Here is a 25,390-nt window from a genome sequence, read left to right as displayed (position 1 = left end):
TTCGTTCCTTAATGTAGATAGCAATGTTAATTGGTATCGTGCAGAAGAATTTTTCTAACAGGAGAGACTTCAAATCTTCAAAGTTACTAATACCTGCCTTGTCCAACCATTTCTGTAACTGCTTTATCTTCAGATTACAAAATTCCACGAAAGTTTGGTTGGGTGTCTTGAATGAAATGCAGAATGTCTGTCGATATCCTTCTGCTGTAATAGAATAAGGATCTAAAATAGCTTTTTTCAAAATATCATAGTCATTCTCAGAAATCATATGAGTTACAATATGCTCTGCTTGTCCTGTGAAAGAACTTCTAATTATCAGTACCCATTTATCCTTAGGCCATGCTAAAGTCTTGGCAGTTTCTTCAAACACCACAAAAATTTTCAGGTTCTTGTTCATTAAACGCAGGTAAGAGTTTCTAAACCCTAGACACATTGAAAGGTTCAGGAATATCCTTTTCCTCCTGTTTTTCTTGCAATCTTATCTTCGATAGCTCACGTTCTTTCTCTATTTCTGCCTGAATTAGTCTTTCTGCAGATTCTATTTTTATTCTCTCTGCTATTTCTAGATTTACCTTCTCTATCTCTACATACTCCCGTTCTTTCTGTAATTCTGCTTGAAATAGCCTCTGCCGTTTCTATTTTTACCTTCTCCATCTCTACATGCTCCCGTTCTTTCTGTAATTCTGCTTGAATTAGCCTCTTTGCCATTTCTATTTTTACCTTCTCTAGCTCTACATGCTCCCGTCCTTTCTGTATCTCTGCCTGAACTAATCTTTCTGCTGATTCTATTTTTATTTTCTCTAATTCTATCTGTAATTTTAAAACTTCTACAGCCGAATCTTTCTTATTTATTATAGTTAAGGGCCAATATAGTTTCACCTCATCTTGTGAAATTATATTTTTGTCAATCAGGCAGTTCAGAATTAGACCAAAGATTTCTTTTTTCACACCTCCTGTCGGTACACCAATCTTAATAGCATTGGCTAAAGCCAACAAATCAGACTTCTTGGCATACTGCAGAGTATGAAGGTTTTCCCTCGGGTTAGAAGTAAGGTATTTAGCATCAAAAGACATTATTAATCCAAAACAATAGGTTAACAATTTGAATAATTACAGTGCAATACTTAATAAGCAATAACTTATAACTAATAGATTTTTTAGATCCTCAAAGATCATTAACTCACAATGTACTAAAGTATAGTCACCAATTTTAAAATATACATATTAATGAGAATGGACTAATAATAACAATCATTCTTGCAGTACATGTGGCAAAACTCAATGTTCTATTAAGTATGAAAAAAACTTCAATACCTAACAAAAATTATACCTGTGCAAGGTAATTATGCAAGGTAATTACCTAACTACAAGTATGGAATGAGACAATCTCTATGTGATACCAATGAAAAGGTGTGTCTCTGTAATTCCTAGACTTCCCTAGATTACAAGTAATGGGATTTCAATACCCGTGACATTAGCTTTATAACTGAAATGATACCTGTGTAAGGTTTATTACCTAATTACAAGTATAGAACGAGACTAAATCTCTGAGATAGCTATGAAAAGATATGTACCTGTAATTCCTAGACTTCCCTAGATTACAAGTAATGTGTTAGCTTATAAGTGCCGACTAGGGCGTAGAGATTCATTCAAAATTCTAATGAGAAGTTAGGAGAAAAACTAGGCTGGCTATATATACCGTGAAAGCTAATTACATAATTGGTTCATGAAACTCTAGCTCTCCGGTACAAACTCTACTTAACACTTACTTTATTAATGAAGCGTGGAGCCTGGCTTACTCTTGAAGTATCAATGCTGGAGACTCTACACCCAATCACAGTGTTTACAAAATACATTTACATTTAAAATTATCACTAAGTTCAATCAGTCGTAATACAAACACAGGATATATTTAGCTTTGGAATTTATCAGATGCCGGTCAGGCCCCCATATGTGACGTTCCTTACTTTTAATCACTCTTCCTTAATTTAACCTGTTACCAGGTGTAACGGCAAATGTCTTTGTTCACAATCACTGAATCAAGAACGACACATTAAAAATTATTCAGTGATTTTCACACATATTATACTTCACAGCTAAATATCTAGATGGTACTAAGTATAAGATTGTAATATACTTATCAAACAAATACACTGTAAACGAGGTGTAGAAAACACAGCATATAAAAGAACTTGGTACTTCTAAGCCCGCCTTCCGCGGTACAGTAGTCTATGGCAGTTGACGTTGTCCTATGTTATTTTACCTGCTGAACAAGAATTTAAAGTAATATTTATTCTGTTGACTGTAATTAAACCGCAATTTACATTTGAAAACAACATGAAGGTACAAGGGTGCGATGTACCAACATACAGAGTTCAAAGGTAAATAACAGATTAGTTACAGTCGACCAGCAAAATATTACCTTAAACTCTTGTAAAGTAAGCAAAATAACATAGGAAAAAGTCAACTGCCATAGTCTACTTCGACTGAACAACCTTCAAAGTTTTAGTTCGGGCCAAGAAACTTAAACAAACCGCCATATTTGAATGCTAGTAGGGGGTGTGGGCTATGTAACCAACAGTAAGCCTTATGTCCGGTAAAGGTACGAGTTGGTAAAGCCACGCTGGCATATGATGGGAAATAACAATTCCCAATAAATATCACCAACATCAAGAGCACTAAACCTTAGGAACACCAAAACAATTGATATAACAAAATAATGTACATAAAGATTAAGAACCTTATCTTAAATGTTACATAAACACCTTCCTTTGTAAGTCGAGCCTACATTCGTCGACACAATGAGGGCAAAAGGCCTGTTTTCTTAAAAGCCGTGATTTTGACAATACATTACCAATCTTCATACTGCCCCAAGTAATGGACTGAAAAGTCCTTATAACTAAGGAAACAGTTAACACAAGTACTGGGTAGAGTCGAGTCGAGTCGAGTTGGTAAGGGCATGGAGGAGCAGGAGGTGCCAGGGAATGATTCGGCCATCGTGGTCGGTTGATGACTGAAATGAAATGCACTGGCTGGCAAGTATTTTCAGGAGGAAGTTGCTGGGGGGGGCCACGAAACACGGTAGGAGGATGGGGTGGGGGTAAATGTTCACTTTGTAAAAAAAAAACACGCACACATGTATGTATTATATATATACACTTGGTTTTACACATCTGGTTACATAAACACCTTCCTTTGTAAGTCGAGCCTACATTCGTCGACACAATGAGGGCAAAAGGCCTGTTTTCTTAAAAGCCGTGATTTTGACAATACATTACCAATCTTCATACTGCCCCAAGTAATGGACTGAAAAGTCCTTATAACTAAGGAAACAGTTAACACAAGTACTGGGTAGAGTCGAGTCGAGTCGAGTTGGTAAGGGCATGGAGGAGCAGGAGGTGCCAGGGAATGATTCGGCCATCGTGGTTGGTTGATGACTGAAATGAAATGCACTGGCCGGCAAGTATTTTCAGGAGGAAGTTGCTGGGGGGGGGGGGGGGGGGGGGGGGGGGGGGGGGGGGGGGTGGGGGGGGGGGGGGGGGGGCACGAAACACGGTAGGGAGGATGGGGTGGGGTAAATGTTCACTTTGTAAAAAAAAAACACGCACACATGTATGTATTATATATATACACGGTTTTACACATCTGGTACTTAAGTATAAATTATCAAGTACAAGTTAAGAGGCCATTTTAGTGAATAATGAATGGAATATTATCATTTTCAAGGATCAGAGTGGCCAGTTCAGGAGGTAATTGAACTTGACAAGAAATGTTGAGAACAATTGAAAAAATTGTGTAACCTGACTGGTGGTGCTCCGCTCCAATACCCTCCCTTAAAGAAAGAAAGTTAAAGCAAGAGTAACTTATATGTTAGGATACTAACCTAACCAACCTAACCTAGTAGAGTGTGTTACCTGACCACATACCCCCCTTAGGGAAGGCAATCTTAGAAGTGTAACATATAGGATACTAACTTAACCTAACCTAGTAGAACATGTTGCCTGACCAAGGGGGCGTAACCCCCCTTAAGGAAAGCAATCTTAGAAGTGTAACATATAGGTTAGGATACTAACTAACATAACCCACCTAACCTAACCTAGTAGAACATGTTACCTGACCGGGGTAACATAAAAACAGTCTTAGAAGTGTAACATATAGGTTAGGATACTAAACTGACCAACCTAACTTAACAGAACATGTTGCCTGTCCGGGGGGCAGAGCCCCCCGTACCCCCCTTAAGGAAGGCAATCTTAGAAGTGCAACATATAGGTTAGGATACTAACCTAACCTAGCCTAGTACAACATGTTGCCGGACCGGGGGTCGGAGCACCCCATACCCCCCTTAAGGAAGGCAATCTTAGAAGTGTAACATATAGGTAGGTTAGGTACAGTCGCGGAAAAGATTATGTTTACTCCCTACGTTCAATAGACACTCTTAAATGGCAACACCACTTTTGTTTACGTAGTAAAGTGTTGAAATATGAATGAATTCACTGTTAGCAAAGGCAAGCCTTATTGGTGGAGACGTTTCCTTACCAGATAACATATTTTCACTTAATTATTTGAAAAGAAATAAAATGATTTGATAAAAAAAAATAAATTTAAAAACTAACTACAATGAGATTCATGGTTTTATACATGATTTTTCAAGATTATATAAGACGGTTTATCAGAGGGAAATTACAAAAAGTAATATCTTCATACAATTGCTTTTGGCTCTAGAGACTGACGTAGGAAATGGAAGAGGAGGGACGGGAAGCTGGGTGTTCGGGAAGAGGGAGGAGTTGTTTGTAAGGTAGAGACAACTATCCAAGCATGTATAACTTCGGAAACGATTTGTCTCCTAATTCCTAAACCTTTTCAAGCTAGTTCTGATTTCCCATTGAAACGATAAATAATGTAGCTAAAAGACTGAAAAATATTGATACAATTTATATAAAATCATATTGACATAACCTATCCCTATACACGAAATGAGAGATATATTTACCTAGAACGTCAAACGGTTGACTGGACGTAAGGGTGCCTCTGATTGGCTGATTATAGTTATGAGCAGTAATTCGTTTATCGACAAATACAATGAGACTCATCATCTGTTTTGTGTAATCCAAACATTTTCATTTGAATATTATCTCTTCTACGCTGAAAGTTCTTTCAAATTTGTGTAATTCACTCCAACAGCGGAGGAAAAGTAGTTCCATCTTGAATAGCCAACCGTTCTGTATATCGTTATCAGAACAGAATAAAAAAAAAAAGTTTTTTCTAATTTTTTTGCAAGAATATGGATGAATAAAATAATTGAAAATATTGAATTCCCAACAAATAGATACACAGGAGTTTGGAGATGATAATACATGGACAGGGAAATTTGAATTAATAAAAAATTCATGTAATGTATTGGCAATCCTGATAGGAATTCTATTTTTAGACATACTTGGTAGCAGTTGTCGGATAACATTTACTTTTTTAGCTCATTCGTTGTGGCTAAGAATTTAGGATGTCTACCCAAAAATGATCAGCTAAGAACAAAGTTTCCTTGTCACTGACCGCTGCTGAGATCACCCTAGCAACTTTTAATTTAGAGTTATTTTTATTTTTCACTATTAACATAATCTTAGCATGCCACAGTTTTAATAAAAAATTATCAGCCACTGACCGTTGCTAAACGCTCTTTTACTTTCAAATTATACTTATTTAACATTCTTTATAACATGGTCACTCATAGACTGTATATATTTTTTGTTTACCATATACAAAAATTTTACAGTAACCTATATATATATATATATATATATATATATATATATATATATATATATATATATATATATATATATATATATATATATATATATATATATATATATATATATATATATATATATATATATATATATATATATATATATATATATATATAGTATATATATATATATATATATATATATATAATATATATATATATATATATATATATATATATATATATATATATAAAAGCAAATCCCACAGGAAAATGATAGTCAGAAATCCAAGCACTTTCGTCTTTACTCAGACATGTCAAGGAGTTAATGAAGTACAATTGGAGAGGAAGGCCTCAGGTAAAAACAAGATCAGGAATACCAGATGGTTAATTATCAAAAGGGTAAAAATTAAAAGGGATAATCCAGGATTATCGGATATCACACGGTCACAAACTTAAACAGATTCTGACCCTAGCCGAAATTACAAAGTATCTTTACAGTCCAAAACATGTAAAAACTGAATATATTAATTTTGTTGCTTAAATTTATCTACAATTTCGTTATGAAAGCATCAAGTTTAAATAAACCAAGACTTGAATTTAGAACATTTCTATTATTTGACTTGAAGAAACAAGATTCAATGATATTCTTTTTAACTGTGTCATTATATGGGATTAAGGCTCTTGCTTGACTCCATTAATAGGATGGTCTAAATCTCTGATATGTACAAATAATGCATTCGATATTTGCCCAGTTCTCACAGAATATTGATGCTGTTTGAGACGTTGTGAAGAAGATTTACCGGTCTGTCCGTAATAGACTTTATCACACTTTTTGCAAGGAATTTCATATATGCAGCCTGGAAGATCTTTAGGAGAATTTTTGATTACTAAACTCTTGACATTAATATTACTGAAAACAACATTTATGTTAAAAAGCTTTAAAATTCTAGGAATATCTAAAAACCTTTCATCATAGGGTAATTTTAGAATGTTATGCTTACTAAATTCAAGTTTGTCATTAGTTGAATAAAATGTTTTTCTAGCTCTTTTCCATGCCACATCTACAAAAGTCCTTGGGTATTTAAGTTTCAATGCAATATCATAAGTAGTTTTAATTTCAGCGTCAATAAACTGCGGGCTACAGACACGTAAAGCCCTTAAGAACATCCCAGAAAAAAGAGAATTTAACATTTTGATGGTGATTGGAGTAGTAATGAACAAAAGAGGCAATGTTAGTTGATTTTCGAAAGACTGAAAAGGTGAAATTTCTATCATTTCTATGGACAGTTACATCAAGAAAATTCAAATTACAATTTCTTTCTTCCTCTACAGTAAATTTTATAGAAGGGACTAAATTATTGAGATTATTAAGGAATTCCTGGAGATTTTCGTGAACTGGCCAAATACAGAAGATATCATCCACATATCTAAACCAAATAACTTTTTGGGGCAAAATTCTTGGTAAGAGTTTTGTCTCAAAAAATTCCATGTAAATATTGCTAAGGACAGGAGATAAGGGATTACCCATAGCCATGCCAAACTTTTGTACAAAAAATTCCCCATTAAAACAAAATTTACTATCTTTGATACATAACCTTATGAGACTAATGAGGTTTACTGCACTTAAGGGAATGTCATGACGTTCTAATTCCTCCTCCAAATATTCAAGTAAGTCATCTACAGGCACTTTTGTAAATAAAGAGACAACATCAAAACTAACCATATTAAAATCAAAATTCAAATTTAAACTATTCAATTTGTTTATAAATCAACATTGTTTTTAACATTCCTGTTAGAAATGTTTCCTACCAAAGGAGTAAGAATTTTTACAAGCCATTTAGATAAATTATACGTAACTGAGCCCACTGAACTAATGATTAGTCTTATAGGGTTATTGATTTTATGTGTCTTGACTAAACCATACATATAAGGTAGGGAGGCGCATTGCGGTGTAAACTGTTTAATTAAATGGTCCAAGCCCTTCAAAATGGACTTAATTTGTTTATTAAAATGGGAGTTCACTGTCTGTGTAGGGTCAGACCTCAGTTTCGTTTAAGTATCTGTATCATTTAACAATGTCATTATTTTACTTATATGGTCACTTTTATTCATTATTACCACTGAATTAGATTTATCTGCTTTTGTCACTTTCACTGTTTCGTCTTCTTTAATTTTCTTAAAAGCCTGGAGAAATCTCACGGGTACATTGGGGGAGAGGGTTTACTCATAGCACCATACACAATACCTTTACAAATATTGATATTATCAGGGCATAGGTTTTGATTAAATTTTTCTAAATAACAAAAGGATTGAGATGTCGACACAGTCCAGGTTACCAATAAATACACCAAAGCTTAACCCATATCCCAAAGCCGCTGTCGTAGCACTATCCACTGGTTTGTCTGATAAATTAATCATGAAGTCCACGTTAACATGCTTAGTCCAGTTGCTTTCAGCAATAAGATTCTTCAGCTTGACTTGAGGCTTCCTTTCAAGACGGTTGCAGCACTTTCTCAATTTTCTGTAGCAATAATCCAGCATCCGATTCTTCCAATCGACAGGAACCGTCTGATTAAAGCTATACCGTCTGTTTCTAAGTGTATGAAATGCATCATCTACTTCCACTTTTGTGATGTCGATGTGTTTCTGAAGTATGATGCGTTGAAACTCGTCAAAAGGTCGCTCTGCTAGGCGAAGAATTCTCACTGGTGAAATCAACTTGGGCATTACTTGCTCGTTCATACACTTCCATAGAAAGTTAAGTCGGAGTTTCAGTTCGTGAGCGATGATAAGAGCATTACAGAAGGATGTCACGAATAGAACAAGGCTCGGAAAATTCAAAGAAAAGGCGTAGAAGTTGCATGTGGTTTCCATTATACTTAAAAAATCACAGTAGATGTACGTGACTTCATAAATATGCGAATCCCACAGGAAAATGATAGTAAGTGCTTGGATTTCTGACAATCATTTTCCTGTGGGATTTGCTTATTTATGAAGTCACATGCATCTAGCATCTACTGTTATCTTGAAATTATTATACGTATTCTTTCAATTTCTTTGTTACTTTTCCAATGGTGAACATTATTGGTGGCATTTGCTGTTTCTAGCTGTTCTTCTGCCTAATAGTGTCAATCCATGAATTCTCATGGTGTTGTTTAGGGTCTTCAAACAGTTGCTTCCAAAATCTCTCTAGGTCTTCCTTGCTCGGTGGTGTTTGTGTAAGTGTTACATAATACAAAAATATGGAATGTTATTCCATATATAAAAACTAAAACTATGATTAATTAAAACCAGTGACCCAAGAGGTCAACCAGTTTGCTTGCAGAAGTGTGATCAGACCAGATAAGAAAGTAGGCTAAGATGACGTGTTGTATCAGTCAGTGTCTAGTTTGCCGTCATCCGTGGTCATGAAACCTATTGTTTTGTAAACGGTTGTCAAAGCCTCCTGCTTGAGACAACCACATTAACCTATAACCCAAACGGCCTACATGACTTGTAATCTATGTCATCTGTGTGTATGTTCGTATGTTCGAGCTACTGTCTGCTCACTTTAAGATTTGTAAACCAGATTGTAGTCAGACTTCAATTAGCCATCATCATTAGAAGACCTGTCCAATTTTATCTGATCTTCACCATGTAGTCTCAGAGAATACAGATATTTTCATACTCTGTGTTTCAACTCTAGAACCTCGCATTGGAAAGATACTGATTGAACTTAGAAATTATCATCATGAGTTTGAAACATCTCCGCCTTCATATCCAAAGAAGATACTAACTTAGAAATTATCATCGAAATCCAAGACACTCCAATGAGGAAGGAGAGTCATAACAAACCGACCTTGGCATAAATTATTGCAGATCTAAATAACCTCACAGGGCTCCTTATTATACAAAGGCATCAGCCCTACATTCGTACCTCAACTGTTTCTTTCGTCATCTTTCTATACACTCTCTATGGAATTTTACCAAAATGCCTATTTATCTGTTTTGCTTTTATCTTCTGTTGTTTGCTTCCTATTTGTGAAGCTAGGGCCTTTATATTAGCTTTGTGTTCTGCCAGTTTTCCACTCATTTGTTCATCCCGATTCTGTATTTTTTCTTTATTTTCTTGAGCAGATTTTGTGAGTGAATTTGATCTGTCATATAGTTGGTCATTTGAGCAATCTCTGCCCTTAACTGGTTTATTTTATCATGTTGTTTCTTTTTCCTCTCCAGTATGTAATCTCATATGACGTGTAAGACTTGATTTCTGGGAAAATGCTTTCCCACATTTCTTGCACATGAATGGCTTCTCTCTAGTATGCAATCTCATATGACGTGTAAGACTTGATTTCTGGGAAAATGCTTTCCCACATTCCTTGCACATGAATGGTTTCTCTCCAGTGTGGATTCTCATATGACGTTTAAGATTTGATTTCTGGGAATATGCTTTCCCACATTTCTTGCACATGAATGGCTTCTCTCTAGTATGCAATCTCATATGTCGTGTAAGATGTGGTTTGTGGGAAAATGCTTTCCCACATTCTTTGCACATGAATGGCATATCTCCGGTATGGATTCTCATATGACTTGTAAGACGTGGTTTGTGGGAAAATGCTTTCCCACATTCTTTGCACATGAATGGTTTATCTCCGGTATGGATTCTCATATGACTTGTAAGATGTGGTTTGTGGGAAAATGCTTTCCCACATTCCTTGCACATATATGGCTTCTCTCCAGTATGCAATCTTTTATGACTTGTAAGATTTGATTTCTGAGAAAATGCTTTCCCACATTCCTTGCACATGTATGGCTTCTCTCCAGTGTGGATTCTCATATGAACTCTAAGAATGCGTTTCGAGGAAAATGCTTTCCCACATTCATTGCAGATGAATTTCTCTCTGGTAGGATTTGTGATATCATTTGTAAGATTAATTTTCTTGTAAAATGCTTTCTCACAGTCAGTTGATCTGAAAGGCTTCTCTCCATTGTGACTATTCCTTCTTTCTCGTTTTACTTCCTTTTTGCAAGTTTGTGGATGTTTTTCATTCACTGTTGAATTCATTTCATTTGAATATTCATCATCTTCATTAGACTCACAGAATTCCTCTGGCTCTATTTTGATGTCCATCAATGGATCCAGAGACAAAAAGTCTCCATCACTGGTTCCACTAAAGGCAGCCAAGTTGCTGTTTTCTTGGTTTATGGAAGGTAGTGATAATGCACCTTCAGTTTCACTTTTCAAAGGAAATTCTAAAGAATGTTCTGGATTCATTTTAGCCTTTTGTCCTGGCCTGTTCTGTAATGACAATGTGTTCAATTCACAACTCTTAACACGAAATTGTTTACAAATAATTACTGAATAAATCTGTTAAAAATTAAGTACAATATCTTGAAGGACTACAACCAGATTTCACTGCTGATGTATGAATCTAATATTCAAAACGAATTTTACTTTGTTTAAATTTGTTAAATACACGTACAATAATTCACTGTTGTTTCATACTTTAGGGGTTGCTATTGGTACTGTTCCATGTACTACCATTAAACAACATGCATTGCCCAAAATCCTGATGCTAATCAAAACTGACGAAGAAAGGAAGGTTCTTCTGAGGGAGAATCTGAAATCAAAGAATGCAACACAGAGTTAGGAAACAATTCCAGAACTGAAGCAGCAAAATAATAAATCAAATTCAATTTAGGTTCCCATAAAGGTCTCAAGCCAATTAACAAAGCGTGCATTTGATAGTTCTATCCAAATATGAATACAATCCCACCAAACGTTGTCCAGACACAGCATCAAAACATTCCTGAGGCAACAGTGCAACAATAGATTAACAGTTAATATTGACGCCTACCACCTCACATCTGTAAACCTTCTTAGCATGACATTACAATGCAAATTACTTATGAACATATCTTATAACAAATAAAAGGCCAAGAATAGAAAATGCAAGAGACCAGCATAAGAGTTTTGTGGGGTAACAGCAGAAAGGGTACAATACACAGCAAATGCTTAATTATATGTGATTCAGCTATACATAACACCATATTATTCACAGATGCAGTAGATAATAAGAAGAAAAAATAGTAAGGGTGAATTGAATAGTAATTTGAAGAGAGATGAATGTTTTCAAATTAGTTTCACTGATTGTTATTACGGATACAATACATGAGTAGCTATTATGACCAACAACACTGATGACAGTCTTGGAAAGGTATGTGCTGCTACATTTCTTCAAATATTATGGAAGAGTAATGATGGTAGTTTATATTTGATAACGCCTCCGAGGATTGCCTGAAAAGAGAGAGAGAGAGAGAGAGAGAGAGAGAGAGAGAGAGAGAGAGAGAGAGAGAGAGAGAGAGAGAGAGAGAGAGAGAGAGAGAGAGAGAGAGAGAGAGAGAGCAAATTGGTAGAGGAATAGATGGGAATGGTTTAGTGGCGGTCGTAAGTGTGTCTGTTGTGGTGATCGCCGAGTATCAGTGGCAGTAGTGTATTACGAGAATCTTAAGAAGTCAGTAAGTCAGATTCAGATGTAGCCAGTGGGTGATATTGGTGTTATAAAGTTGTTGTTCGTGTCTGTCCGGTGATTGTTGGAGTTGAAGAGGTTGGCTGTGCGATTTGGTGTCTGTGAGTTGGCAGTTGGTTTGTTGTGCTGGGTTGGAGTTGGCGTATGATTTGGTGGTTATTTTCGAACCAGAGCTTTTTATGAAGGAGTATCTTTCAGTGCATGTTGGAAATGGGTTAACTGGTGGTTAAGAAGAGTGAGTAGGGTAATGAACAAAGAGGGGTGGCTGCAATGGGAGATATGATATAATGCTATGCTTGTATACCTATGAAAATTTCATATTACAGCATTTCCTCAATTAGTGTATCTGCATATGCATGGCTTGCGACTTGGCAATATATTCACATTTAACTTCAGCTCTATCAAAATCTACATGAATGTATATACATAAATAAAAATGAATAGTGTAAAAAGCCCTTTTGGTTTTCAATGCTGCAAAGGTGAAATGACTACAATTTTTTTTCAAGTAATTTGTATTTTTCCTAATATACAAACTTGAAGTTCTTTACATAAGGATATAATTGCAGCACAAGCTGGGAAAACAGCCGTTTAACTTTAAATAAGGTAGTTAACTATCAACGGTAGGGTGGGAGTCACCCCACCCCTATCCTTATGCTTCACTTTAACCTTTTGGGTCAGGTAGCAGAATGAGGGGTGGCTTGAGGTACGACATTTATGTAAAGACCTTCAGGTTTGCATGTTCAGAAAAATACAAATAACTTAAAACATTTGTAGTTTGTTCCTAAACAAATATAAGCCTTCGGTCTTTACAATTGGAAGGATTCTCAGTAAATCTCTGAACTGACTGGTACCTCAATTTACCTGGGCCTCCTTCCTGGTCATGTAGAGCAGAGGAAGGAGTCCTGTGCCTCTGACCTGTTAAGCTTATGTAATGTTCAACTACCAGTCTTCCGGGCCTTGTCAATTAATGGGCATGTATAGCATCATTTATTCAAAAAGGGTTTGGAAGAGAAGGAGGCCAGTCACTCACTCACACTCTCTCTTTGTAACTGAACAACTTAGGCAAGCTGCTATCTGTCTCTCTAGGGAAGCCAGGTGAGTTACACAACTTGTTGACCAGCCACCAGAGGACCCCAGAAAAAAAGTGTCCATGGACCCATGGGCAACGTCCCGAAGGTAGAAGGATGTGAGTGTAGTTTTTCATGAACATCATCCCACCCTCAGTACTTGTGGAACCAACAGGTTCTTCCAGAATGCAAGGGACAGACCAATGCCCCTAACCTTGTAAGCTCTTACTCAGAAAGTACTCCAAACTACCTCGTCAGAAGTAGAGTACGCTCTCTTGATTTTCTCACTAAGCCAGAAGTTAATCTTGTTCTTGGACACCTCTTCCTTGGTCGAGCCAGCACTAACGAAGAGTCATTGACACTCAGGATGGAAATGTCGAAATCTCTTTAGATAGCACCACAACACTCGAACTGGACACAGTAGTATACTGTCTTGATCACTACCAGCAAAGTCCTCTAGGAAGGGGATCAAAAAGGACTTGAATCTGGTGTCAGGAACCGATGGATTCTGAGTCTTCGTTACGAATTCTGGGACAAACTAGAGTACAGCAGATCCTCATCCCTTCAAGTATTTAACATTGAAGGATAGTCCATGAAGTTTACCAACTCTCCTTGCCAATGCCAGGGTAAGCAAGAACACAGTCTTGAAGGTCAGATCCCTGTCTGGGAACTCTCGTAAAGGCTAGGGTGCACAAGTCAAGCTTTGTAAGACAAGAGTCACATCCCACTCAGGGGGACTGAATTCCTGGAGATCTCCACAAGGAGGAGAGGTTGAAACCCTTCAAGCAAAGGATTAGTAAAGAGCAGCTCTGTAGCCCCTGATGGCTGACACGGAGAGAAACTTCCCTCAGCGAAGAAAGACAAGAAAGTCTGCAACATGCTGAAGAGGAGATCCGACCAGAGAGATACCCCGTCAACGACACCAATCACAGAAGATGACCCATTTCCTCTGGTACACAGCCGCTGAAGATTTACAAAGGTATCCAGACGTCTTGGTCGCTGTGTGACGAGAAAATACTTCTAGCTCACAAGAGACGCTGGATAGTCTTCAGGTGTGAAGTGACAGTTCTCACACAGCCTGGTGATACCTCTCTATGAGCAGCTGGCACAGCAGGTTGTGCCAAGGGAGAATCTCTCTTGGTACCTAGGAAAGTACAGCTATCAGGTCTGGATACCACTTGGCAAGTGGTCACTTGGGAGAAACCAGGGTCATCTGAGATTTGGGGTAATCATGACCCTGCTGATCACCCAATGAATCAGACAAAATGGAAGAAAAGCATAGGCCTTGGAGACTGTCCCATGGGTGTTGGAAAGTGTCTCCTATTGCTGACAATGGGTCTGGCACAACAGAACAGAACGCCAGGAGCTTTCTGTTGTGCAAGGTTGCAAAGAGGTCTACAGCTAGTAAGCCCCAAAATATTGAACAATCTTTCTGTAATGTCTTGAGTGTAGGGACCACTCTGTCCTTATCTCCTGACCCTGGCGATTGAGCTTATCTGCCACTATGTTCTGGTTCCCTGGGATTTACCTGGCTGACAGCTCTAATGATCATCCTACTGCCCACTCATGAACCTGCATCGCCAACATGTGGAACTGAAGGGAAATCAATTCCGCTGCTTGTTGACCTATGCCAATAATGTACAGTTGTACAGTAATACCCTGAACTTAAAAAATGAGGTTAGGCTGTAGACCACCTCACGCAAGAGGATTTTCCAGTAAGTTTGGCACGGTCTCTAAAAATGCTCGTAAATGCTTACTTCTAGTGTTTAAACACCAAATATGACCATAATCATGCTCCATAAGTATTAAGCTAACTTTTGAATAAAATTAAAGTTACTGTAATTTCATTTAAAAATTAGCTTAATACATTTCCCTTGAAAAAAAAGTAAATGGTTAGTAACGTTTGTGCTATTGTGAATTTGCACGACTCAGATGACATAAGATTGAGTATTACTGTATTGTTGATATAAACACCACGGAGTGGCCCCCATCACAGGGTTCTCTACCTCTTGTAGAGCCAAAAATGCCACCTTGAGATCCAGATGTGGATCTGTCTAAAGTCCTGGTTCCACACACCTGAAACCAGCAACTTTTCTAGGTGTGTTATCCCTAAATCAATGTATCGACAAACAGAAGCATCTCGGGATTGGAACCACTAGGATAAGTCCTTCCTTGCTTCCTCTGAGAAAGGCATCTGGAAGAATGGGGACTCCCTTATGGAGACCAAAATTCCTTCATTCTCCACTGAACAGAGCGAAGGTGAAGGAACTCACGAGGGGCCAGCTTCTCCAAGGATGACAGGTGACCCAGAATGACTTGGCACTACTGAGGTGGTTCTTGTTATTGAGACAGGAATGACTGCATTGCCTCTCTGAACTTGCTGATATGCGAGTCTGAGCGGCAGACTCTTGCTGCAGGGAGGAGGGAAGGGTTATAATCATGTAATTACTTGGTATGTGAAAAATCTAATTTTATTATAAAAATGTAATTTTTACATGAATGGGGAGGGGGAGACAGGATCTGCATCCAACATTGCAGATACCAAAAGAAATTTGAACTACGATAGCACTTCATATCCTAGAATGCTGTGATGGTAATGCTAGACATTTTAGTGGGTGGTTTCCCCCTGACAGACACCCCACAACGAGTGGGGAGGGGGAGGGGGAGGGGAGGGGGATGGGGAGACAGGATCTGCATACAATATTGGAGACACCAAGTAAAATTTGTACTACAATAATACTTCATATCCTAGAATTCCGTGATGGTAATGCCAGACATTTTAGTGGGTGGTTTCCCCCTGACAGACACCCCACAACGAGTGGGGAGGGGGAGGGGGACACAGGATCTACATCCAACATTGGAGATACCAAGTGAAATTTACACTACAATAGCGCTGCATATCCTAGATTGCTATAATGGTAATGCCAGATATTTTAGTGGGTGGTTTCCCCATGACAAACACACCCTAACAGGTGGGCAGTGGGAAGGGCAAGCCCTAATAATTTGTCTAGACTAGCATAGTAGGTTACTATTGACCCGTATTATACATTATCGGGATATATTTAATAAATATTTTTATCCTTTCTATATCCTTTGTATTTATTTGATACAAATATTTATTTGTTTCATATAAATAACAGTCTTCTGTAGGCCCATAATACTTCTGTCATATTATTATTTTGTCAACCAAGCAACTGACTTCAATTATAGTATTCGCTTGAGCTTTGTTTATGAGATGAACGTTAATGTAGCGGTGGCTGGAAGACTGGCACTGTAAAGTAGCATGTAAGTTCTTATAATTATTAGAGTTAAATAGAGTAATACGCACCCATTAAATAGATAGTAATACATATGTAATACATACGCTATAGTCAGAGTACAGATCATAATAATTGCGCTATAGTCTACTTGGTTTGTTTTATCAAAGCAGGACTACCTTCTTTTGCTTTCAACTGACTTTCATACTAATGAAATCATGGATACATTTTTGTATTATCAGGTTTAGGAATGAATATTGTTGTTACTATAGTAGATTTTTTTTTTTCAGCTGGTGTAAAACTCGTCAGATATCATACACCTGGCTGAGGAAGGATACACCGGATCTCTATTTTTTAAACAATCTCTCCACACACCAAGTTATTTCGAACATTTCCATTCTCTCAAGAAGATTATGAATAAATATAAGAGCAAACTAGACCCAAAAAATAATCACCTAGTATTAATGTAAGGAAAACAAGCGAAATGAAAAATTAGTGTGACTGTGAATTTTTTTTTATCATTAATGTTTAATGAGTAAGTGTTTAGCGAATTGTTAGGGTTTAGTGAAAAAGCGTTTAGTGTATGTTTTGATTAAGTGTTTGATGAATGTTTAGTTTAGGGTTTAGTAACTATTTAATGTGTCAGTTTTCAGTGAATGTATACTGAGTCTTTAGGGTTTAGTGAATGTTTTGTCTTTAGGGTTTTAGCGAATGTCTTGTGAATGTTAGTGTTTAGTATTATTTAGGGTGTAAGTATTCAGTGAGTGTTTAGGGTTTAGTGAATGTTTAGTGTGCAAGTATTCAGTGAATGTTCAGTGAGTGTTTGGTGTGTAAGTGTTTATTGGGTTTTTAACGAGTGTATGTTCATTCACTGTTTAGTATTTAATAAGTATTTAGGGTTTGGTAAGCATTTAGTATTTAATGAGTGCTTATAGTTTAGTGAGTGTTTTGGGTTTAATTAATGTTTAGGATTAAGTGAGTGTTTAGTGAATGTTTACCAAGTGTTTGGGGGTATAATGAGTATTTAGTGAGCTTAGTGTTTTAAGTGTTTAGTGAGCATTTAGTGTATAGTGAGTGTTGGGTATTCAGTGTGTTTAGTGTTATTGAGTGTGAGTGTATGTTAAATGTGTGTGTGTGTGTGTGTGTGCATACAGTGAGTGTATGTAAGTGTGAGTGCTTACTGAGTGTAAGTGCGCTGTGAATGTTAGTGTTTAGTGATTGTACTACATTACTGTTTAGTTAATGCTTCGCTACTGTATGCAAAGAAAGTCCTTTAGCACAGGAACCATTTATGCTTGACACTGCTTAGATCCAAGAGCAGATGCTTAGGCTTTGACCACAATGGTTGGAGTGCTTAGGCCTGTTTTGGTAAGGTAATTTTTCTCTGTGAAATTAAGTCAAATAATAATAATAATATTAATAATACTAATAAAGATTAAAAAAATAATTGTAATAAAATAAACTACTAAGAGCTGGACCGAGACCTTTCAATATGGCCTCCTGAAGTCACTCTTGGCAGGGAGATCGCCACTTCAGTGATTGACGCCCTATACCTTCCACACAGCTGACAGTTTTGCACTTTCGGTTGTCCAATTTTTATGACTGTGCTGGAGACACATTATAAATCATATTAGCAATAGTAAATACATTGAACAGAAGTGAGGATATAAAATTATGTTAGTGCCTGTCTACTGGATATAATGAACAATGAAAGTAAAATATTACTAGGGAGAAATTTAGCCGAATAATGGTCGTCAAAGCCAGCATCGATAGAATGTATTGAAACACATTGCATAGGCTGGCTGTGGTGCGTGCCAGTGGGAAGTTAAGGGACAGACACACTCAGCTGACTTTAAACATCAAACTGCGGGCAATTCTCACCTTAATTTTCCTGTAAGTAAATTGTTAGTTGAGTTCAAATTTTCTTCCCTGAATATATATGGTACCGGATACTTGGTGATAGCGTACAGATCAATTTGAGAGAGGCAGCCGAAAATAAGTGAACTATTAGATAATTGACATGCTATTATAGGCCAACTTAATTTGGGAGTCAGGAGCTCCAAGTTGTATGATCGTCAACTTCAGGAGGGGGAATAGAATGGGGGAAAATGTTTTGTAGTTAGCCTGTCTTGAATGATTCATTCACATTTCTGTTTCCAGTAATTATTTGTGTTGTGCTACATCATCTCTTTGTGAATGTGCAGCTGTTAAAATGGCTCTTTATGATGGGACTTTGGTCTTGATGTCAATCAAACTCCCATATCCGAAAAAATTTCATCTCATCCACACAAACTAACAGCAACTAAAGAACAATTCAGTTGATGGGAAGACACGGTGGCTATGAACCTCGACATGGCTGCAGTGCCCTTATCTTATTAGTTCAAAGGTCCTTTTTCAATTTTAGAGAAGAGGGGAAATCTGCATTATTTAATCAATATGGGTAAGAGTAGAGCAAAGAGGATGCATGTAAACTTGCTTCAGAATTATAAAGAGCGCCCCGTACCGTGGCCACTGCCAGTGCCCGTAGTAATGGTGTCAGAAAGAGAAATTAGTTTTGAGAAAAACACAAGAGGTGTTTTAGTATTTCCAAGTTTTTATCGGAGTTCAGAAAACAGAGAAATTAATAGGGAAGGATAATGTGATAGCTAATAGTCTCTCTAGAGTTTTCAGGATGAGTAGCCTAATGACCGTTTTCTGTTTTGGCACGAGTGGTTGAGTGAATGAAGAAATGTTAAAGCTTTATGCAGAATTGTTCCCCTGCTGTTTAATTCTTGTTTCTCTTTAGAAAAAAAATAAAATCAGTTGATTTCTTTTATTTTCTTTTTTTGGGGGGACGTGTCATGGTAATGGCTTCATAGCAACGAATGATAAGTTAAAGGAAATGAAAATGCATTTTCTTCAAGTAGGTCTGCATCAAAGAGGCATTCGCGTATGTGTTGGAGGCGCCTGTTCTCATGATGGTTCTAGAATCGGCAGGAGTGTTGTGGAACGCGACACGCGCAGTCACGTCGTCAGAAAATGCAGCGAAATATGATGCAATACTTCGTCGAGATTCTTCTTAGACGTTCTGGTCATCTCGGGAGTCTGTGACGTTCATGCTCCGCCCCCCATAGGCTCCGCCCCAGGTCACTATAAATACGACTGATGAAGTAGAAGAGATCAGTGAGAGTCACAGATCAGATCATCAGTGAGAGAGCAGAGAGAGATAAGAGAAGAAGAAACAGACGAAGGATCAGAGAGGAAAAGGCGCTCGAAAGTTTGGTCGAATTCTGGTCAAGTCGTCCAGTTAGAGAGAACGACCGAGGTATTTTCATTGTTGAGCAACCCTTGAGAGCAGAAACGTTCTACAAGAGGTTTCGAGGAGTTCCTGCCCTTCCATTGTTTTCTGCAATACAGAGTCAAGAAGAATGTCTGCAATTACAGTTCTTCTTTTGTGAAGCCACCGCTTCAAGCATAGATCTCCGACAGTGCAAAACTGTCAGCAAGTATTTGCATTACCTCACTTCTTCCCCAGTTCACGCCAGTTTACTTGTGGTATGTAAATAGGAGAAACCATTCCGCATTTATCTTTGTTAGTAAGTTTGTAAATAAACCTTTGTTGTGTTTATGTATCTTTCTATATTCGTATCCCCAGTTTCAACTGTTGGTGTTGAATTCTTTTTGTTTATTTTCATATCAAACTTGGAGCGGACCTCTCTCTCGGGGTCTGTGACACATGGCCAACAAAAAGATGGTCTTGAGGGTCAGATCCCTTTCTGAAGACTCTCGGAGAGGCTCGTAGGGTTCAAGAGTCAAGCTCCTTAAGACAAGAGTCACATCCCACTCAGAGGGCCTCAGTTCTCATGGTGGGCAAGACTTCTCCAAGCTCCTCCTAAAAATAGATATTTCCAAAGAAGAGGAAATATCCACTCCTTGCAGTTTCAGGACCAAGGCCAAGGCAGACCTGTAGCCCTTAACTGCAGAGACAGAGAGAAGCTTCTCTCAGCGAAGAAAGACTAGCAAATCCACAATGTTGAAGTGGCTCTGAGCGACACCAACCACAGAAGACGGACCACTTTCCCTGGTACACTGCTGCAGAGGACTGTCTGAGGTATCCCTCCATCTCTGTTGCTGCTCAGCGAGAAAATCTTCTCGCTCGCAAGAGATGGTGGATAACCGCCAGCCATGAAAACACAAGGACTGTACTGCCAAGTGGTACCATTCTCTGTGCGGCTGACACAGAAGATTGTGCCACGGGGGAATCTCTCGCGGTGCCTCGGAGAGAAGAGCCAACGGATCAGGATATGAGCTACCAGGATCATCCAAAGATTGTTGGTAACCAGCACTTTGAGGTTGTCCCACGGATGTTGGAATGTGTCTTCTGCAGCTGCCCATGGGTCTGGCACAACAGAGAAGAAACCCGGAAGTTTTCTGTTGTGCCAGGTGGCAAAGAGGTCCACCACTGGACAACCCCATAGGTCAAACAGCCTTTCTGCCGTGTCTGGGTGTAGAAACCATTCGGTCCCTATCACCTGATTCTGATGGCTGAGCTTGTCTGCCACTACATTCTTCATGCCTGGAATGTATCTGGCTGACAGCTATACCGAGTGCGTTGCAGCCCACTTGTGTACCTGCACTGTCAACTGATGCAACAGAAGAAACACTAGGCCTACCTGTTTGTTGACATATGACACCACCATGGGGCTGTCACTCATCAACACCACAGAGTGTCCCATCACTCTATCCCAGAACTCTTGGAGGGCTAAGAAAGCCGCTTTCAGTTCCAGAACGTTGATATGAAGGTGCTTGCCGTGTCGATTCCACACCCCAGCAGTCAGCAACTCATCCAGGTGTGTGCCTGAACCCTCATTTGAAGCATCCAAGAACAGAAGCATGTCCGGAGGGGGAGTGTGCAACTCCACTCCTATTACGAGGCTCCTGTCGTCTAGGCATCAGGCTAAATCCTTCCTCACTTCCTCCATTAGAAAAATGAGGAAGGCTTGAGCATCCACAGCCTGCGACCAACACTCCTTTAGTCTCCACTGCAGAGACCACGGGTGAAGACACCTGTGAGGGACTAACTTCTCTAGTGATGACAGGTGACCGATCACGGCCTGCCAAAGCCAAGTTGGCTGTTCCTGTCGAGACAAACAGTTAAGGGGGCCGGCCGGAACCCCTATATATGGTGGTATAGGGCGAAAAATGCAAAGTCATGAAAAAATTCATGGAGCTTCATGTGGCAATTGAGAATACGTATACGAAATATTTCGTCAAAATTCCTCTTACTTTCGTAGTTACAGTGTACTTAGTAAACATAACTCAATAAGCCTAAAACATTCATCCGTACAAGAAAATGCAATATTACTTCTGTTATCGTAAATTTTAATAATTATTGGCAAAGAAATTGTGAGAAATGGCATCTGTAGAGATTCCGTGGCTCGCAGAAGCGAGTTACTGCGAGTATCTGGTTCAATCATGAATCAATTGGACCATAGACTTCAAGTAGATTACACGTTCGACTTTCACCTCGTGACATTCGCTTGCATTTACGTATGTTTATGTATGTTTCGGCAAGAAGTTCATCATGCCAATGAGGAAAAGACAAGGAAAACATCTCGCTAACATACAGACGAAGAAAAATCGCTCAAGTATTATTACAGAATATCGTAATATACGCGTAGTTAGTGAAGAGAGAGGGGAGGGTCACCTAGTAACGCCCCCTTCTTGCCTGACAGCACACGTCACACTGTGCCCAAGGCTACGATCTTTGAGCAAAGAGATCTTCATTTATGATAAATAAAATAGTTTTGGTTTTTTAATACCCAAAATGGAATATGAAATTCATAATAATCATGATTTATTAAACTGTCTTTGTAAAAAGAGTACACCTTCGAGTTTCACCTCTGACATTCTCTTGCATTTACGTTTGTTTATCTTTGTTTCGGCAAGAATGTCATCATGCCAAAGAGGAAAATACAAGGAAAACATCTCGCTCTAACATACAGAAGAAAATTCGCTGTAATAAGCCGAGTTAGTGAAGGGGAGAGATGGGGTTACGTAGGAAGGAGTGCCCCATCTTGCCTCAAGCAGTGCCCCAAGCTACGATACATGAGCAAAGGGATCATCATTTATGATTAAATTATGATAAATAAAATAGTTTTGGTTTATTAATACACAAAAAAGAAATATACATTCATAATAATCATTATTTATTAACTTTGTTTTTATAGAAATACGAAGGAAAACTTTGAACGCCCGTATCTCAAAACTATACTTATTGACCTTCAAAATCTATCTCCTCACTTAGTTTTAAAGCTATAACATTGGAATTTGGTATATAACTCAGAAAAACATTATAGAACAATCAAATAGAGCCCTTTTTTCCAATTTTTGTTTCGTCTTTTTTTTATAAATTTTTTTCTCGTGATTTATAGGGTTTATTTTTTTTACCATATTGAAAAATTCATATCTAGCAAAAAAAATGACTTTTAGAAAAAAAACTCTCCATTTGATTGGAGGTCTACATCAGGTCTACATATGGTAGTAATCCCAGGTCTTAATATTAAATATCAAGGAAGGAGATAGAATTTGAAAAATGGTTATTTTCGGGATAAATTGCCCTGGCGTCACAAAACCAAAGGTCAGAGGCGAAAATCATATGCGGTTTGGAGATGTCCCAAGTCACCTTATTAAGTGGTATGAATGTCAAAGTCCTGTCGTTAAAAAACGGCATTAGCCGGCCGGCACCCTTAAGCTGCCTTCCTGAACTTGCTGATCCTCAAGTCTGCGAGGAAGACTCGTGCTGCTACTTTGTTGATCAGTATGCCCAGGTACTTTATCCTCTGCTTGGGAATGAGATCCGACTTTTTGAAATTTATCACAATCCCTAGATCATGATGAAAATCGAGAAGTCGATCCCTGTCCTGTAGCAACTACAAGAGCGAGCTTGCCAGGACTAGCCAGTCGTTGAGATAACTCAAGAGGCGTATCCCGACTGAGTGGACCCAAGCTGACACTAAGGTGAACACTCGTGAACACCTGAGGGGAGGTTGAAAGTCCGGAACAAAGTGCCCTGAATTGGAACACTGCCACCTCCATGATAAAGGAAAGGTACTTCCTGGAGGACTGATGGATGGGCATCTGAAAATACGCATCCTTCAGGTCCACCGAAAGAATGAAGTCGTTCTCCCTGATAGAGGAGAGTACAGAACATGCTGTCTCCATCTTGAACCAAGTCTGGCAAACGAATCGGTTCGGAGGAGAGAGATCTATCACTAGTCTCCAGGCCCCCGTAGCCTTCTCCACCTAGAAGTCGGCTGTAGAACCCTGGTAACGGGTCTCGAACGACTTTCACAGCTATCTTGCTCGGCATTGATAACACTTCTTCTTTCAGTGCCAGATACTTGGCAGAACCAGGGATGTATGTCTGAAGTTGGACAGGACGGTCGGTGAGGGGTGGGCTCAACTTGAAGGGAAGAAGATATCCCTCCCGATGGCCATCTACAACCCAGGTCTCAGCTCCGTAGCACTGCCATTTTGCCCAATGGCTCACCAGGTAGCCCCCCAACGATGGCAGCATCTGAGGGGGAACGTTGTCCCTAGTGTTTCCCCTTCTTCCATTTTTGCTTACCTCCCTTCCCACGAGAGAAGGGGTGCTGAGAGGGGGGCTGATGATTCCCTTTTGGAGCAAAGGAGGAAGGCTGGGTCTTTCCTCAGGCCCCTCTAGAAGGAGGAGTCTTTTTGGGGGCCGAGGAAGAGCTAGCCTGGCTCTGAGTCCTACCCGCAGTTGCAGGAGATAGCCCAGATGCCTTGGCAACTGCCTTGTGGACAAGACGATCGCTGTCTTCAGCTCTACACTTGTCTACAGCAGCATCCACCATCTCTCTAGGAAAGAGAAGAGGAACCCAGCAACGGTTCATTCCTAAGACCTAATGCCGACTCTGGGACCACTGACCTGGTTATACGATTTAGGACAGTATCCTTCTTCCTAAGAACAAGGTTGGCCCACAGGTTTGCAGTCTGGTGGGCCAGGTAGGAAATAGCCCTACTGCCAGACTGACAAAGTCTCCTGAAAGCCGAGTCTTCTCCGGGAATTACTGGTCCCTAAGAAGCAGTGACTTTGGATAATGTGAGGGACCACAGATCCAGCCAGGACACGGCCTGAATGGCTGCCATAGTGGTGGCCTCCGAAGGTGTTTGGGCCAGGTGAACAATCTTGTCTCGGGGCACGAGAGTTCACTTAGGGCCAACAGATCGGACAAGCTACTTCCCCCTCCTCTACCTCGACAGAGGCGATTCTACTTGCCTCTGCAGCACCTTCTGTCGGAGAACCTTTGGTCCGCACAGCATGAGGTAAGCTGGGAGTTAGCCGTACTAGCTCTGGGTCAACCTGTTTGGTTGGCAAGGAGTTCTCTGAGGGCAAGTAAAATCGGCTCCTTCAAGTCGAGAAGGGGGAAGCAGCTTGTCAAATCTGTTGGCCCTAAGTGAACTCTCGTGCCCCGAGACAAGATTGTTCACCTGGCCCAACACACCTTCAGACAAGGAAAACCAAGGTAGCCCAACAGAAGCTCTGGGTTCCTTCTTAGGTCCCAAGAATGACTAACTGTGAAGGGCGGTCAGAGGGAGCTATGATCGATCCTTCAACAAGTCCTTCCAGGACGAGTCCCTCCCTCGATTCTCTTCCTTCAGAGGGAAGAGCCTCGACAGACACCCATGATTATCCTCAAACCACTTGAGCATATGACCTCTCGGGTACTAAGACCGAACCGGGAACGTACACTTTCGTGGCCGAACTGTGAAGAGAAGACTCCCCATGGTTCCCCCTGGTCGCGT

At 39.2% G+C, this 25,390-nt stretch overlaps 1 protein-coding gene across 1 annotated transcript in view; it reads right to left on the bottom strand.

The window, feature by feature from the left end:
- Window positions 1-6,044: 6,044 nt before the first annotated feature.
- Window positions 6,045-25,390, bottom strand: part of LOC135203502 (gastrula zinc finger protein XlCGF8.2DB-like) — a 64,829-nt gene continuing 45,483 nt past the window's right edge. The window contains exon 3 of the mRNA XM_064233230.1: window positions 6,045-11,346. Within this exon, the coding sequence (XP_064089300.1) occupies window positions 9,936-11,000 (1,065 nt within the window). The 5' untranslated portion in view covers window positions 11,001-11,346 and the 3' untranslated portion in view covers window positions 6,045-9,935. The remainder of the gene's footprint in view (window positions 11,347-25,390) is intronic.

This window comes from Macrobrachium nipponense, chromosome 36 (assembly GCF_015104395.2).
Source record: "Macrobrachium nipponense isolate FS-2020 chromosome 36, ASM1510439v2, whole genome shotgun sequence".
Lineage (NCBI taxonomy): Eukaryota > Metazoa > Arthropoda > Malacostraca > Decapoda > Palaemonidae > Macrobrachium > Macrobrachium nipponense.
Note: the sequence above shows the minus strand (reverse complement) of the source record. Positions and strands in the feature narration are given on the sequence as shown.